Source organism: Carlito syrichta, unplaced genomic scaffold (genome assembly GCF_000164805.1).
Source record: "Carlito syrichta isolate Samal-C Ts95f unplaced genomic scaffold, Tarsius_syrichta-2.0.1 Scaffold274019, whole genome shotgun sequence".
Lineage (NCBI taxonomy): Eukaryota > Metazoa > Chordata > Mammalia > Primates > Tarsiidae > Carlito > Carlito syrichta.
Genome location: NW_007218115.1, coordinates 57425 through 76129, shown reverse-complemented (window position 1 = coordinate 76129; position 18705 = coordinate 57425). Strand labels below are relative to the sequence as shown.

General features: G+C 40.1%; 1 protein-coding gene across 1 annotated transcript in view; it reads left to right on the top strand.

The window, feature by feature from the left end:
* Window positions 1-8534: 8534 nt before the first annotated feature.
* The window catches only part of LOC103254247 (sentrin-specific protease 6-like), a gene marked incomplete at its 3' end in the record, with an annotated part of 66534 nt that continues 56363 nt past the window's right edge, over window positions 8535-18705 (top strand). Inside the window, exons 1-3 of the mRNA XM_008052382.1 lie at window positions 8535-8605; window positions 15801-15894; window positions 17903-17963. Coding sequence (XP_008050573.1) covers window positions 8575-8605; window positions 15801-15894; window positions 17903-17963 — 186 coding nt within the window. The remainder of the gene's footprint in view (window positions 8606-15800; window positions 15895-17902; window positions 17964-18705) is intronic.

Below are 18705 nucleotides of genomic sequence, written 5' to 3'. Positions count from 1 at the left end.
GCATTGGAAGTATGAGCTCAGAAGCCAGAATGCGCTACTACTTATTAGTTGTGTGATCTCGGACAGATTAACCTCTGTGTTTTTGTTCTTTGAGTCAGAATCTCTCTCCGTCACTCAGGCTGGAGTGCCATGGCATGCTTATGGCCACCGCAGCCTCAACCTGCTGGACTCAGATGATCCTTCCGCCTCAGCCTTCCAAGTAGCTAGAACTACAGGCACACACCACCATGTATGGCTAATTTTTTTTTTGGATTTATTTCTTTGGACAAGGTCTCGCCAATTTGCCCATGCTGTTGTCTAACCCGTGGGCTCAGGCACTTCTGTCACCTTGGCCTCACAAAGGGCTGGGATTACAGGTGTCAGCCTCCACGCCTGGCCACTATTATTTCTTTTCTTAATTGATGAGAAAAGAAAAAGAACTTCCTTTCCTTCTCTTCTTGGCTTTCCATTTGAATTTTAGTCTTTCCTGTTTTTCTTTCATGTAACTAGCTCTCTTTTTCTAGATACTAACTGCCTTTGGTGCTCTAGGCTGACTGGTGTACTCCATATATCTAGACTTCATAAGTTGGCAGTTCCTGTTGCCATCACAAAAATATGTTGACTATTCGAGGAACTCAAGAGCTCTCAGAAGGGCTTGTGACCCAGAGCAGGTTGGTGGGGAGGTCAGAGTTGGAGCCTGGGGCCCAACTTCTAGCCTCAGCTTTCTCAGCATTTCCTCCCTCTCTTCTCCATCCTTTTGCTTCCCCTTGACTCTTGTCTCCTTTCCCTCTGCCTCTCCCCAAAGGGAGAAGGGCCGGAAAAGAGAAGGAAAAAGGAAAAGTAATTATGGAGAATTATTGATGAAGCGACGACACTTTAAGAGGGCAAGAGTGGAAACCACACTTCTTAAGGCCCAACTTCAGAAATTACAGAGTTACTTCGCGCATTGTACCTTACTTCGCGCATTGTACTGGCCAAAGGTCACAGAGCCAGCAGGTTCAAGGGGAGAGGAAGTGGACGCTGCCGTTTGGTGGGAGGGTGGCAAAGAATTCGCAGCCATCCTTAATCTATTCAGCCGTCTCTTTGCTCCTGTTCTGCACACTGGTAGTTTTTTCTTGTTCTTTCAACAGTTGTAGTATTTCTCAAACATGAAAAATGATTCTTATGCAATCCAAAAGTTTCTAACTTGGACTGTTTAGGAAGCTAAAAAGAGATAAAGCAAAGTAGGCCACACAATTGGCAACTTGCTTCAAAGATGCAACAGAAATAGTCACTAGTTTAACTTTTAGTTGATTAGGAACTAACTCAGAAATGCTGACATTAGACAAGTATAAGTAAGGAAAAAAGAGGAAGGATGTTAGGAACTTTTCGTCCCTTTCCTTTGTTGTTTCATTTAGTGATATTTGGTCATGCTGGAGTTGTTCCTGTAATTTTTCCCATTTTCTTTTTTTTTTTTGCGTTGGAGTCTCACTCTGTCGCCCAGGCTGGAGTGCAGTGGCACGTTTACGGCCACCGTAGCCTCGACCTGCTGGTCTTCAGTGATCCTTCGGCCTCCGCCTTTCAGGTAGCTGGAACTACAGTCATGTGCCACCATACCCAGCTAATTTTGTTGTTTTATTGCAGGGATGAGGTTTCACCAAGTTGCCCAGGCAGGTCTCGAACCCATGGGCTGAGGCATTCCTCTTACCTCAGCCTCCCAAAGTGCTGGGATTATAGGCGTGAGCCACCACACTCGGCCATTTTTCTCATTTTCATTACCTAAACTCTTAGAAAACAGTCATAGCATGCACAATACTGGAAATTAAGCAGTGTCTTGATACACAACACCAGTTAAATCCCCAGAGTTAAAGAAATAACATTAACCCTTACAGTTAGGACACACGTAAGTTGTACATTTAAGTCACGTTACTTGGAGTGATGCAACATTTGGATGTTCCATTGTTGCAAACTACAAATTGTGGTTGCCACCATCAGGTAAAATCAGCAGCAGTTATAGAAAGTCATGGATTATCTGTGCCATATCCCTTTGAAGCTAAATGCCATCCTGCCTTTGGCCTCTCATTGTTTTTGGCTTCCCTGGGGTTTTGTACTTCCTAGAACCTGCATCTGTTGCCCCAAAATTAGAACCTGTTGTCTCCTGAAGATAGGGGCTAAAACTGAGCTAGTCTCAGGCACACTGGGGCATGTGGACACTCTGCCTTGGTGCAAGTTAACAACAGCTACCTTAAGGTCACTGGAAACTGTAGACTGGAGAAGTAAGACGGCAGCCATATTTCACCCTTGCCTTGGGAGGTTGTTTTTGTTTTGTTTTGAACGGGGGTTGCTGTTTAAAATACATTTCATGCTTAGGTTTGAAGATAAATTTTTCCCCTTCCCAAATTAACTACATTGCAATCTTTGGAACAGAGCAGGGAAAAAAACAAACAGTGCTTGTATCCCACATGTAGTAAGTATATAGTTCGTTTTTTATAAAGACTGGACAGCAGAGAGCTAGGAATTGTAAACTAGTTTAGTAGACTTGTAGTCTTTCCTATATTCAAAAATATAGGAAACTTTCTGTCCTCACGACCGCCTGTGTCTGAATCGGCCATTAAATTCTAGAGACAAGGTGTAGGTACTAATTCTTAACCACCTTCACCTCTGCTGACTCTGATTCCATGGAAACTAATAACTTCTCTTTCTCCACAACCCTGGTGGCCACAATTCGGATAGAGTGGGATCCAAACACCTTGGCATTCAGTCTTCTTTCCTTAGTCCAGGCTGGTCTCTCTTCTGCAGTCGCAGGTGATAGAGCCCAAGCAATGGTTGTTAGTGTGTCATAGTAGCAGTTATGTGGAGGGTCTTCATCAACTTTTCAAGACTTTGTGTACAGGCAGTACCAAATGCACTACTTGGGCACAAAGTATCACCTGCTTGACATTTTTGTTCCATAAAAGATCAAGGAGTTTCCAGCAACACTAAGCACTAAACTGCTGCCTGACCAGTGAACTTGGACTGAACTGAGTGTGGCAGTGATGCTAAAAGATCCACAGAAAACCACTGAATGGAATGAGTAGATAGCCTAGCCAAGGCTGAATGATAGCAGGGTCCTAAGGGAAAGAATGTTATGGTCTTGGTGTCCCCAGAGGGGTCTAATTTAACCCTTTGCACTTGGAGACAACTTTGTGGATCACCTACCAGCAACTCGACCATACTTTTTTTAATGAAGTAGTGAAAAATGAATAACTTCATATTAAATAGAGTAGCGCTGGAACTTATTTTGTCGTAATGACATTTAACTCATAGTGGAATTTTGGACATTGAGGAACTTATGCCAAAATTAATCTAAATTTTTTATCTTTTTTTTTTTTTTTTTTGAGTTAGAGTCTCATTCTGTCACCCAGGCTGGAGTACAGTGTCACACTCAGGCCACCCCAGCGTCGATCGTCTGGGCTCTGGTAATCCTTCTGCCTTAGCCTTCCAAGTAGCCAGAACTATAGGTAGGTGCATGCCTGGCTAATTTTTTGATTTTGTTGTAGAGACAAGGTCTCACCAAGTTGCCCGGGCTGGTCTCGAACCTGTGGGCTCAGGCAGTCCACTTGCCTCGGCCTCCCAAAGTGCTGGGATGATAGGCTGAGCCACCGAATCTGGCCTATATCATATTTTTCTAACGTGTGGTAACGTGTGAGATAATCACTCACATGCATTGCAGATTCATTGATACATGTTGTGCAGTAGTAATTTGGTCTTCCACCTGGTGTTTTTCTTTTTCTTTCTTTCTTTTTTTTTGAATTGGAGTCTCACTCTGTTGCCCAGACTATAGTGCAGTGGCACACTCACAGCCTCGATCTGCTAGACTCAAATGATCCTTCTGCCTCAGCCTTCCAAGTAGCTGGAACCAAAGGCATGTGCCATCATGCCCAGCTGATTTCTTTTTTTATTGTAGAGATGAGGTCTCGCCATGTTGCTCAGGCTGTTCTCAAATCCCTGAGCTCAGGTAATCCTCTCGTCTCCGCCTCCCAAAGTGCTGGGATTACAGGTGTGAGCCACCGACCTGGCTACACCTGATGTTTTTCTATTCTATCGGACAATGCAGTCTCGTTTTCTTCTGCCCACGTTAATGATATGTAATGTATTGTCCAGTCTGTTTTTCGAAGAAGATGTGGAAGGACACACATGATTCCTGATATGATTCCTCATATGATCAGTCATGTTTCAGTATATATTCCATCTCTTTATTTGCTTTTTTTTTGGTGAATTTGAATTGAAAACTTCAAGGAAACATACGTTTTCAAAAAATTTGCTCTTGTGTAAGTTTGTCCTATATACTCACCAACAGTCTCTTTATGTCCTCTGAAAGGGGCCATCTGAGTGCAAAGGGTTACTATCACATCCACAAATATAATATTTTCAAAGGCTTCACCCTTGGGATAGTATTAGAAGATCTACTTGTCTGTCTTCTGTACCAAAAGAAAGATTTTGCAGATCAGGGATTTAAGAAAGGCCCAACTGGGTGAATTTTCTGCATCATGAAGCATCTTCAGAGGTGATTTGGTGGTGGTTTGGCTTAACTGGTCTGATCTGGTGGTTCCATCGTGGCGGGCTGACCCCACTCCATGCTGCTTAGAGGCCTCTTCAATTGATCTCTGCTGCAGGTTCTTAAGACTTGTTACATGGTGACTTAAGACTTCAAGAAACTCACTGTCTTTAGAGAATCTTGCCAGCTCTTGAGAAAGACGGGTAGCACTACAGAGCCACCTAAAATCTCTCTTTGTGGAGAGATTTCCTAACTTCTGCATTTAGTGCTCTGTTATAGTTTCCGCTACTGCTTTTATGTTTCAAGTTGCAACTTTCTCTCAGTTGTTCTTTTAAAAAGTTTTTACTTTTTTCCCTGCTGGGCATGATGGCTCATGCCTATAATCCCAGCACTTTGGGAGGCCTAGGTGAGAGAATTGCGTGAGCCTATGGGTTGGAGACCAGCCTGGGCAACTTGGCGAGACCTCATCTCTACAATAAATCAAAAAATTAGCCGGGTGTGATGGCGTGTGCCAAGTAGTTCCAGCTACTTGGAAGCTACCTGAGCCCAGCAGGTTGAGGCTGCGATGACTGTGAGCGTGCCCCTGCACTCTGGGCAACAGAGTGAGACTCTGACTCAAAAAAAAAAAAAAATTTTTTTTTTTCATATTCTTTGTTGTAAAAATTAGTTTAAAATTATTAGAAAGTATTTCAGATCTGTATGAAATATAAAGAATAATACAGCAAGCACTCATGTTCTACTTTCTCACCTAAAGAAGGAAACATCACCGATACTGTTGAAGCTGGGATGAACCTCATTTTATTGTTGTTGTTATCATTTGTTTGTTTTGCTCCCCCCCCAGGTAACTGTGATCCTTAACTTGGTAATTAGTTGTCATTCTCATACATTTCTTTATCCTTTACTCCTTATACATGTATATCTGACCATATATGATTATATGTGCATTAAAACAATTATATATCCATTTTGCATGTTTTAAAATGTATAAATTATGTCATACTATATCCTTTGAAACTTTTTATTACAACATTAAGAGATTTAACAGGGTTGACAAAAATAACTCTAGTACTTTTTTCATTGTCATTTAGTTTTCTGTAGTATGAATATAAGAGCTTATTTATGCATTCCCCTATTTCTGGACATTTAGGTTGCATCCAGATTTTTACTGTTACATACATTGTTACTGTGGACCTTTTAGTATGTCTCATATTGCTACTATGAACTTTTTTTAAAAGTTTGTTTCCTTGTGCACATAGGTGTGTTTCTCTAGGGCAGAGGTTGGCACATTTTTCTGTAAAGGGCCGTATAGTATTTTATACTTTGCAGTCTATACAGTCACTGTTCTTACTGAAACACTGCCATTTCAGCAGGAAGGCAGAGATAATACAAATGAGTGTTGCTGCGTTCTGATAAAACTTTATTTATAGGCAGTGGTATTTGAATTTCATATAGTTTTCATGTGTCGTGAAATAGTCTTCTTTTGATTCTGTCCCACCCCCAACCATTGAAAATGTAAAGGCCATTCTTAGCTCATGAACGTCATAAAAGCAGGCAGCAAGCCAGATTTGGCGGGGCCATCGTTTGCTGACACCTGACCTTTGGTCATATCTGTATTATGACTTTTTCATCTTATGTCTTAGCAGTGGAATGATTGAGTCTTAGGGCATGAACAATTTAAACATCATAAGGGGCTGGGCACAATTGCTCATGTCTGTCATCTTAGCACTTTGGGAGGCTGAGACAGGAGAATTGCTTGAGCCCAGGAGTTTAAGACCAGCCTGGTCAACCTAGTAAGACTGCATCTCTACAAAATAAAAAATATTAGCCAGGTGTGGTGGCACATGCCTGTAGTCCCAGCGACTTGGGAGACTGAGGTAGAAGGATCACCTGAGCCCAGGAGGTTGAAGCTGTGATGAGCTGGAGTTATGCTACTGCACTCCAGCCTGGGTGACAGAGTGTGACCCTATCTCAAAAAATAAAAAAAATAAAAATCACAAGGTATTTCCAAATTGATCTTCAAAGTGGTTTCACTAACAGTTTTTAAGTTCTCTGATTTCCATACACCATCATCCACTTGGTGTTTTAATTTCTGCCAGCTTGATGGAGTTATCAGATAGTAGTTTGAATTTATATTAATACTCTGATCCATGGTGAGTTTGAGTATCTTGCTGTATTTAAAAAAATTATTCACTGTTTATTCAACAATCAAAAAATATTTATTGGGTGTCAGCAAAGTATATTTATTGGGTCCTTACTCTGTGTGCTTGTGATACATCGTAAACTAAACAAAATACCCTATCAATATGTTTTCTTTTAGACATATATAAATGTTTGAGAGAGAGAGAGAGAGTGTGTGTGTGTGTTTTCTGTGAGCTTATTATTTCCTATTGGGATGTTGATGTTCTTTACATATTCTGAATAGTAAACTTGGTTGGATTATATAGAACATAACTTACCACATTATTACTTGTCTTAGTCTTTTTATTTTATTTTATTTTATTTTGAGTTGGGATCCCACTCTGTCACCCAGGCTGGAGTGCAGTGGCATGATCTTGGCTTACCGCAGCCCTGACTTCCTCGGCTTGGGCATCTCAACCTCCTGAGTAGCTGGACTGTAGGTGTGTGCTACCATGCCTGGCTAATTTTTTTAGTTTTTGGAGAGACAAAGTCTCACTGTGTTTCCCTGGCTGATCTCGAACTCCTGGCTCAAACAGTTCTCCTGTCTCAGCCTCCCAAAGTATTGGGGTTACAGGTGTGAGCCACTGTACTTGGTTCATTCTTTTTTTTCTAAATTTTGAGTTGGAGTCTCACTTTGTTGCTCAGGCTGGAGTACAGTGGCACGCTCACGGCCACCGCAGCCTTGACCTGCTTCGCTAAGGTGATCCTTCCGCCTCAGTCTTAGTAGCTGGAACTACAGGCACACACCATCATGTCCAGCTACTCTTCTGATTTATTGTGGAGACGAGGTCTCACCAAGTTGCCTAGGTTGATCCCGAACCCATGGGCTCGGCCTCCCTAAGTGCTGGAATTATAGGCATGAGCCATCACACCCGACTGTCTTATTTTTTTTTAAGAGTAGAATAATTTTGTAAACACAGTGCAGTCATTTGTTTTCCTTTTAATGTCTTGTATTTTCTGTGATTTAAAAAATCCTTTGACCTTACCTGTATTGTAACTTAATTTTTTTATTTTATTAGTTTTTCTCCAATTCTTTGCGGTTTCTTTGTTTTTTTTCTGTGGGGGCAGGAGAGGGCCAATCAGTTGCATAGACTGGGGGAACAGAATTTGAAATCTGTTTGTAGTTTATGTATTCCTTATGTTTACTTTAACTTTTTAAACTTTTATTTTGAGATAATTTTACATTTATAGCAAAGTTATAAGACTAGTACAAGCTGGGCACAGTGGCTCACGCCTGTAATCCCAGCACTTTGTGAGGCAGAGGCAAGAGGATTGCCTGAGCTGAGGGGTTCCAGAGACCAACCTGGGCAATTTGGCAAGAACTTGCCTCTACAGTAAGTCAAAAAATGATGCGGGTGTGGTGGCTTGCACTTGTGGTTCCAACTACTTGGAAGGCTGAGGCAGAAGGATCGCCTGAGCCCAGCAAGTCAAGGCTGTGGTGGCCGTGAGCGTGCCACTGCACTCCAGCCTGGGGGACAAAGTGAGACTCCAACTCAAAAAAAAACAAAAAACACATAGTACAAAGGCTTCCCTTATATCCTTCCCTTGTTACCTCAAATGTCAACTACTTATTATTATATTCTGTCTAGTGATATACAGTTATGTGTTAGCTGTCATCTGAGAAATGCATCTTAACACATTTAAGACTGGCAAATTTTTCACTTTCCCAATACTGAGAGCTGGTGAAAATTTTTTTTAAAAATCTGAAACTGGTTGCTGCAAACTTTTGTTGTTAAGCACAAGTGAAATGGTCTTGTCTAAATTGTCAACTTTTTCACAATACAGCTGAAAGTTGCAGACATATCCAGTATTTGCTTCAGACAAGTCTGACTAGCATTCCGTACTTTGTATTTTTATTTGGATTATAAACCTGAAAGGACAGTCTTCTACGATGAGGTATCATGGATTCATCCAAGGAAAATTCTTGTTCAGGTTTGTACACAATGTTGAACTTATTTAAAACACAACTTATTATGGGTTAAATTTAGCATAATCTGCTTGGATTTGACTGTGTTTCTGCGTTATTGGAAAAAATACAAAAACCACAAAATTTGTAGGAATCTGTTTCATGTCATTATTTTTGAAAAGAAATGTATTAGCTGAGTGTGGTAGCTCACACGTATAATCCCAGCACTTTGGGAGGTGGAAGTGAGAGGATTGCTTGAGCCCAGGGACTTGAGACCAGCCTGGGCAACTTTTTTTTTTTTTAAAAGAAAAGATGTCGCAGTTGACAGATGTGTTACCAATAATCACAGATTGTGGTTTTCTTTGCTTGTCCTCTCAAAGTATATACTGCTAGAAATTTTTTCATCTCAGATACTGTAGTATTGCTCCATTTTTAAAATTTTTGGGGGCATTTATATTTATGGTGCATCTGATCATAATACCTGTTAGTTTCAGTTTCATTCATTTCTATAAAATGATTTACAATAAATAGTCCAACAACTGCTCTTGTACTTTGAGGGTCATTTGGAAATACCTTGACATCTGGATTCCCAGTAAACACTTGTAAGTTTCTTTTTGGATCATATTTTGTCCACTCAGTATTGATTCATTTTCACCAGTACTAGATTCATAGATTATCTGCATTATATATCTTCATTTGCATTGCATCATTACATCATTATCAGTCTCACAATCAGTAATAAGTTCACTAAATTCACCTTCGACCTGGGAAATCTCGTCAGCATGTATTTCTTCATTTTCCATAATTAGAGTAAATTATTTTTAATGTTGAAGACGTATGAAAGCCCTGAAATATCAAAATACATGTATGCAGCACTAATTGCAACTAAATAATGACCAACTTGCAATTTTTACCAACTACGTAAATTAGTAACAACATTGTGAGGTTGTTATCAGATAATTATCTCAATTAACTTTCTCCTTGCCTGACCACTCATTTTCAAGCAAAATATAATAACATACATATGACAGCGTTGCAGCATTTAGAAACAGAATTTGCAAAGACGTGAATTCGTGTCAGCGGTCGCGAACGGGTTAAGTGATTCTGTCATTGTGTGAGCATCATAGCGGTACTTCACATTTAGATGGTAGAACTTACTGCACACCTATACGATATGGCCTGTGCTCCTAGACTACAAACCCGTGTACCGAATACTGCAGGCAGTTGTAACAGAATGAGAAGTGTTTTGTGTATGTAAGCATATCTAAATGTAGAAAAGGTACAGTAAAATGCAGTACTATGATCTTATGGAACCTCCGTCCTGTATCCTGTCCATCATTCACTGAAACGTCATTAAGTGGCACATGGCTGCTTATATGTTTATATAAATATACATTTTTTAGCCGGGCTCGGTGGCTTAGCCTGTAATCCCGTGCCTTTGGGAGGCTGAGGTGAGTGGATTGCCTGAGCCCGCGGGTTCAAGACCCGCCTGGGCAGCAAGACTTCATCTCTACAATAAATCAAAAAATCAACCGGGCATGGTAGCGCATGCCTGTAATTCTGGTTACTCGGAAGGCTGAGGTGGAAGGATCGCCAGAGCCCAACAGGCAAGCTGCGGTGGCCGGGAGCGGCCACTGCACTCCAGTCTGGGCGACCGAGTGAGACTCCAACTGAAAAAAAAAAAAAACATACTTTTTGTTTTTTAACCTTTTGAAATAAGTTTCGGACATGCTGCCCATATACCCCCATTTGCTTTGTTCTCTTACCTCCCCCTACTTTTGTTTAGGAACTATACAGTGTAGTTGTCAAAATCAGAAAATTAACATCAATGTAGTATTATCTAATCTACAAACTATTCCAATTTTTGCCAGTTGACAAAAAATGCTCCTTGATAGGAAGAGAAACAAATTTCTGGTTCAGGATCTGATATAGAATTGTGTATTGCATTTGTTTGTCATGTCTTTTTAGTCTCCTTTAACCTGGAAATAGGTTTTCAGTCTTTGTCTTTCTTGACCTTGGCATATTTAAGAAAACACAATGGTTATTTTGTAGTTGGAGTTTATCCTAATTTGTGTTTATCTGATGTTTCCTCCTGATTATAATCAGGTGAAACTTTTTTTTTGAGTGGGAGTCTCGCTCTGTCACCCAGACTGGAGTGCAGTAGCATACTCAAGGCCACCACAGCCTCTACCTGCTGGGCTCATGCAATCTTTCTGCCTCAGCCTTCAAAGTAGCTGTAACTACAGGTGTGTGCCACCACACTGGGCTAATTTTGTGGTTTATTGTGGAGATGAGGTCTTACCATGTTGCTCATGCTGGTCTTCAACCCTTGAGCTCAGGTAATCCTCTCACCTCCGCCTCCCAAAGTACTGGGATTACAGGCCTGAGTCACTGTGCCTGGCCGAGGTTATTCTAAGGAATGCCATAGGAACGATCTATGTGTTTCCCGGTTTGTTAGATCTAGAAGCCTATGATGTCAGTTTGTCCTATTGCTGGTGAAATTCACTTGGATCACTTAGTTCAGGTGTTATTTGCCAGATTATGTCCCTGAAAGTTACTTTCGTGTCCTTTGCAATTAATAAATTTTGTGTGAAGGGATACATTGAGGCAATGTGAATACCTTATTTCTTACCAGATTTCACCCACTGGTTTTAGCATCCATAGATGAGTCATGCCTGAATCCCCCAGCTATTAATACAGTGGTTCCTAAGTAATGATTTTCTAGTTACATTCTTCCTTATGCCTTTCATATTCTACCAAATGTATCTTCTTTAGGAAAAAAAAAAAGTCTTCCTTCTTCCCATGAGACTTGTGATTCTGCCCATGAATAAGTTTTCTTCTTTCTTACTTTCCTCACCATTCTTAGGCATTTTCTCTCTTTCCTGCCTCCGCAAGGACCTCCACTGTATACTTGAATAGACTTATGGCCAGGGGAAGGTTATGGTGTCTGTTGAAGGCTTCTGGAGCTATTCTTTTTCAAATTAAGGAAGTTCTCTCCTATACCTGTTTTGCTAAGAGTTTTTGTTTCAGTGGATTTGATTTGCTAATATTTTATTTTAGGTTTGTATCTGTTTTTATGTGAAATTGCTTAGTAATTTTCCTTGCTTGAATGTCATTGTCAATTTTGAGATCAAGTATTCTGACTTCATAAAGTGAGCTACACAGTATTTACTTTTTTGTTTTCTGGAAAAGTTTAGGTAAGATTGGTGCTGTTTTACATTTTTTGAAATGGAGTCTCACTCTCATTCTGTTGCCCCAGCTGGAGTGCAGTGGCACGCTCATGGCCACCGCAGCCTTAACCTGCTGGATTCAGGCAATCCTTCCGTCTCAGCCTTCCAAGTAGCTGGAAATACAGGCATGCACCACCACGCCCAGTTAATTTATTATTATCATTATTGTTATTATTATTATTTGGTTTATTGTAGAGATGAGGTCTCGCCAAGTTGCCCAGACTGGTTTCAAACCCATGGGCTCAGGCAGTCCTTTCACCTTGGCCTCCCAAAGTGCTGGGATTAGTGTGAGCTGCTGCGCCTGGCCACTGGCACAGTTTTTAAAAATTTGAAGCAAATTCCTGGCAGTGCCTTCTGAGCCTTGAGTTTTTCTTTGTGGGAAGATCTGTAATAAGGAATTCAATCTATTTTATTGGTATCATGATATTAAAATTTTTTTCCTTTTTTTGGCTGGACACAGTGGCTCACACTTGTAATCCCAGCACTTTGGGAGGCCAAGGCAGGAGGACTGCCTGAGCCTGGAGTTCAAGACCAGCCTGGGCAACATAGCGAGATCTCCTCTACATAAATAACTAAATAAATAAATAAATAAATAAAGCACATGCCTGTAGTCCCAGCTATTCTGGAGGCTGAAGCAGAAGGATTGCCTAAACCCAGGAGGTCAATGCTATAGTGAGCCATGAGCCTGTCATTGCACTCCAGCCTGAGCAACAGAGTGAATCTCCAACTCAGAAAATAAAATCTTCTGCTTCTTGTGTTAGTTTGGTAATTTGTGCCTTCATAGGCTTTTAGATTTTTCCTTTCTTTGGTAAGCTAAATTAGTTCCTATCTATCCATCAAATTTTTATCTTCTATCCCTTTGGTTACATCTATCATCTATTATCTCCTCTCTGGATTATTTTTGTTCTTATGGGTTTCTAGTTTTCCTCCTCTTTCTGGTTGTCATTTTAGTAGAGGGTATGGAGAAAAAAAATATGTGTTTAATTCATGGTATTTAACTGCAACATCTCCCTAATGTTTTTCTTTCCTTCCCTTTATTTATTTATTTTTCTTTTTGAGGTGGAGTCTTACTCTATCACCCGGGCTGGAGTGCAGTGGCATGCTCATGGCCACCGCAGCCTCAGCCTGCTGGGCTCAGGCAATCCTTCTTCCTCAGCCTTCCAAGTAACTGGAACTACAGGCTTGCACCACCATGTCCGGCTTATTTTTTGATTTATTGTGGAGATGAGGTTTAGCCAAGTTGCCCAGGCTAGTCTTGAACCCCTGGACTCAGGCAATCCTCTTGCCTCCACCTCCCAAAGTAATGGGATTACAGGCTTGAGCGAATGCGCCTGGCCAAAAATTTACAATTTTAAACTTTTTTTTTTGCGTTAGAGTCTCACTCTGTCGCCCAGGCTGGAGTGCAGTGGCACACTCAAGGACATCGCAGCCTCAACCTTCTGGGCTCAGGCGATCCTTCCACTTCAACCTTCCATGTAGCTGGAACTACAGGTGTGTGCCACCATGCTCAGCTAATTTTTTGGTTTTATTTTAGAGATGAGGTCTCACCAAGTTGCACAGACTGGTCTCGAACCTGTGGTATCAGGCAATCCTCTCACCTCGGCCTCCCAAAGTGCTGGGATTATAGGCGTGAGCCACCATGTCCAACCATTTTTAAACATTTTTAAGAGTACAGTTGTGCAATTCCTTGACATTGAGTACATTTATAATGTTGTGCAACTGCCATCACTATGCATTTCCAGTACTTTTTTAAAATTTCACACAAAAACTTGATACCCATTAAACTGTAATTCTTCATCCTCCCAGTTCCTTTATGCCCTTCTAATTTTGATTCTACTTTCTCTATGAATTTATCCATCCTAGGAACCTTACATAAGTGGAATCAGGCAATATTTGTCCTTTCACATCTGGCTTGTTTCACTTAGTGTAATGTTTTCAGAGTCCATCCATGTTGTACCCTGTATCCCAAATTTCATTCCTTTAAGGCTGAATATTATTCCATTGTGTGTGTGTACGCACACATACCACATTTTCTTTATCCATTAATCTGTTGATAGACCTTTGAGTTGTTGCAGTTTTTGGCTTATGAATAATGCTGCTGTGAACATTGTTATATAAATATGTGTTTGAGTCCATGCTTTCAATTACTTTAAATGTGAAATGGAAGGGAAGTGCCTTTGCCTAGAAATGAAATTGCTGGATCATATATGGTAATTCTGTGTTTAACTTTCCACGGAGCCGCCAGATTCTCTTCCGCAGCAGCCGTACCAGCCATGCCCAGGGCTTCCAGTTCTCCCACATCCTAGCCACTGATTGTTACTTTTCCATGTCTTGAAGTATTTGCTATCCTAATGGATGAAAATAGTATTTCATTATGGCTGTGATTTGCATTTCTCTGATGGCTAGTGATGTTGAGCGTCTTCTTATGCAATGCTGTTTTAATTATGGCCTCTTCTGGGCCTCATAGGTGTGAAAATTCTGGCTACAAACCTTAGTTAGTTGTGGGCCTGTGGTTAGGAGTTTTCTAATACCGTCGTCCATTCAGTCTGCTGTAGCAAACTCTATCGACTGGGTAGCTTTTAAGCAACAGAAATTTGTTTCTCCCAATTCTGGAGGCTAGAAGTCAGATGAAGGGGTCCAGTTCTGTGTCAGTTCAGCAGGCCTATGAGAAGGGCCTGCCTGCTCCTAGTTGGTGCCTTCTGGCTGTATCCTCAGGCCTTGGAAGGGGCTTGTGAACAAGCTCTCTTGGATGTCTTTCAGAAGGGCACTCCTCTCACTTAGGGGGGCTCTGCCTTTGTGGTGGAATCATCTTCCAGAAGCCCTACCTCCATTACCTTGAGGGTTGGGGCTTCAACATGCGACTTTTGGAGGGGTAACAAATACTCATGCAGTAGCACTGACCATGGGATGAATACACTTTATTTGTCTTTAATTCAACTCAGAAAGCCAAAGCCAAGGGCAAGACAGCACGGTTATCCTGATGGTCTCTGCAGTACATTGTTTCCCAGTTCAGTGAGTTGGAGTGTTGACCTTCAGGTCGTCTGGGCCTTCATCTTACTGGGCCCCTTAGAGGCAGGACACCAGGCTTTTGTCTTTTGGCACTAAGAAGAATGCCAGCTTTGCAACTTCATAAAGCTCCGGAGGTTTCCACTCTCCAGTTGTTTATGGCTTCAGGGAGTTTCAGCCATGTACTTATAAAATTTTTTAAAGCTCATAATGAACAGGTTTGGTGTTCCAATATGGAGAGTTTTTCTGGTCATCGAGTTAATTATGTTACTAACACAGAAAAAAAATTTTGTCTATTAAAAGGCAGGGATGCCAGGCTTGGTGGCTCAGCCTGTAATCCCGCACCTTTGGGAGGCTGAGGTGAGTGGATTGCCTGAGCCCGCGGGTTCGAGACCCGCCTGGGCAGCAAGACATCATCTATACAATAAATCAAAAAATCAGCCGGGCGTGGTAGCGCATGCCTGTAATTCCGGCTACTTGGAAGGCTGAGGCGGAAGGATCGCCGGAGCCCAGCAGGTCGAGGCTGCGGTGGCCAGGAGCAGCCACTGCACTCCAGTCTGGGTGACGGAGTGAGACTCCAACTCAAAAAAAAAAAAAAAAAAAGGCAGGGATGATTGAATTTAAGGAAAAGTGTGGATACAGTTCTCGTGAAACTACAGGTACTAATTTTTAGAAGCAGTGATCAAAGATTGAGATTTAGGGCAAATTTTATATATTCATACATATTCATGTACCCCCACATGTCTGTTATCATATCTTACAAATTTGAGCTTATTTGTATAGCAAACAAAGATATGGATGACTATAAATTTGTAAAAACAGATTTTAATATGTTCTTTTTCTCTTTGGAGAGAACAAGAAATAGAACAAAGACAAGCAAATTAAAAGGAAACCTAGAATAATCAGAACTTGGGAAATGCTCGGATTTGTCTTATATTGAATAGTTCTATTAATGAATACTTACTGAAGTTTGTTTTCATTTCAGCTTTGGCTAGATCAGAGTCTAAGAGGGATGGAGGTTTTAAAAATAACTGGAGCTTTGGTCATGAAGAAGAAAGTGAAGGAGATACAGATAAAGAGTAAGGATGTTTTTTCTCTTAGATATTTTATAAAAAATAAAGCTTTCATTGGAAAAACAATTTATATCCCGTGGAAATATTTTTAAGAATATAGTATTCTTAAGACAACATTGTTCTCTTTCCAGTACTATTAAGGAAAGAAAACCCAGTTCTTTATTGGTAAATATTTTTGCTATTATGTTGCTCCATCTTTTGAAATGTATGAATACATGGCTATACTATATTTAACCTTATGATTAAAAATGGCCTGTAAACAGAAGATTTTAAATTAAGGACATTGTTGTTTGTTTTTTGTTTTTTAAAGAAAGGCATTCTGTTTAAGTAACAATTTGGAAAGTCACATTCATCATGAGTAAGTGAACCAGATCAGGACCCTTGAATTTTATATGAACGTTTAAGTGCAGCAGTGTCTTCCTTCCCCACTTGTGACCAGAATCCCTGCCATGTGCATCGCAGAGCAGATTTTCACCAGAGAAAGCAGAAATTATAAATGATAAACACAGGTGTTTGGCCAGACAGAAGTTAAGCAGAGTGTTCATTACACTTTGTTAATATACTTGGACTTTGCTGTGCAAAATTTTAAAATAGTTTTAATAGAACTTTTTGTATGTCTTGATATTTGTATTACAAATTAAATGTTGTTTTTAGTTTTTTTAATTTACTGATCTGGCCTTTCTTCCTTCCTTTTTCTTTCTCTCTTTCTATCTGTCTTTTGATGTCTTTTGTTTTTCTTGACTTGGAGTTTTACTCTGTTGCCCAGGCTGGAGTGAAGTGGCATGCTCACGGCCTTTGCAGCCTCTACCAGCTGGGCTCAGGTGATCCTTCTGTCTCAGCCTTTCTAGTAGCTGGAACCACAGGCACATGCCACCACATCTAGCTAATTTTTTATTTATTGTAGAGATGAGGTCATGCCATGTTGCACAGTCTGTCTCAAACCTGTGGGCTGAGCAGTCCTCTCACCTTAGCCTCCTAAAGTGCTGGGGTTATAGGCATGAGCCACGGTACCTAGCTAATTATTTTTAATATAACATTTTTTGTTACAGTACATACGTAGATTTGAAAAATTAGGATTAAATCTGAAACTATTTGCATAGAAAGTATACTACTTTTTAAACATTTTTGTAAAATATTTACAAGAGAATTTTTGACATTAAAGAATTTTGGATTATAAGCAGTAATGAAACAAAGCATTTTGTGCTTTTATTTTAAATAGCTAGGGTATTACTGTAAATACCTTGACAGAATTCTCTTTAAAAAAGTTGTATTTGACTTTCTTTCGTGGTAGATTGGCCAGGTACGTTTTTAAAAAATTATCTTTTAAGGTGCTGGCTGTCCCAGACAGACAATTCATTTATGAACTGTAAATTGTACTCTGGTTCATTATGGGTCTTCAGAGCCCCCAGCTTTTTGTGAACATGTTGAGATTAACATCAACTGCTAATAGATCTATAGTCTAATCTGTTAATCTCTCAGGCCAGTGATTCTCAGTTAGGGGTTGATATATTTTCAGGAGTGGTGGAGTTGAACTATTTTACTATGTCAGTACCATTGGAATTTCTTTTTGTTAGCTAAGGTTTTCTTCCCTTACCAATTTGTTTATTTTTCATTATTTTGTTTCTGTATCTTTCTACTCTAATTGTCAATGTAAGACAGAAGATGAGTGAGAATATATAAAATCCATAATTATAAAAAAGAAAATTGTACGTTCATTTATGGTAAGGGTGAGCAAACTGTGACCCATGGACTTAATCTCTTAATATTTTTTTACTGGAGCATTGTCTCATGTGTAGATAGTTTATAGCCATTTTCATATTACAATAACAAAGAACAGTAGTTGCTACAGAGACCATATGGCCTGCAAAGCCTAAAATATTTACTCTGGCCCTTCACAGGAAAAATTACTGATTCTCTGAATTATCCTGAATTAGGATAGAGGATAAAACTTCAGAATTTTTAATGTATGGATTGTAACTGTTACTTAAGGTTTTTTCCCTTATTTTTTATGTAGTGGGGCAAATCTACTCAGTGTAGATGAAGATGAGGATTCTGAAACCTCAAAAGGAAAAAAGGCAAGTGTTAATTTTAAACATTTTTTTCTTTTAGGTTATTGCTAAATTTGTTACCTTAAAGAAAGACTTAATTTTTTTTGTTGTTGTAAGCACCAACCACTACTTCTTCACCCCAGAGGCAGTGTTCTCAATTTCCTGTTTATCTCTTCAGAAATATTTATGAATTATAAATTGTATGTTTCCACCCTCCATCTTATACAGTTGGTGATGTCCTGTACATGGCTTTTCTGATCTTACTTTAAGATACCTTGGAGACTGACCATAAGAGTGCGTACAATGCACTCTCATTGTTTTTAATGGGTACATAGTGTTCACTTGTATAATGTACCATTGACCAGTGCCATTGCATTGACGGTCCTTTACAGAGTTATCAACTTTTTAATTTTTTCCTAAAAGAACGTGTAAATTAGCCTTCTGTATGGGTTCTTTTGTACACGTGCAAACATGTCTGTAGGTGGGATTCCTAGAAGTAGAGCTGCTGTCTCAGGACAGGTCCATTTCTGATTTTGGTATACCTGATGGACACTTTCATCAGCAATGTCTGAGAGTACCTGTTGCCCACACTTCTTTCTAGTGTTATCATCTTTTGATCTTTGCCAGTGAAAATTTGCATTTATTTTCTTAGGAGTGTTTCATATATGTAGTCCATTTCTTTTTTGATAATTGTCAGTTAATATACTTTGCCCAGCCGGGCTCAGTGGCTCAGCCTGTAATCCCGTGCCTTTGGGAGGCTGAGGTGAGT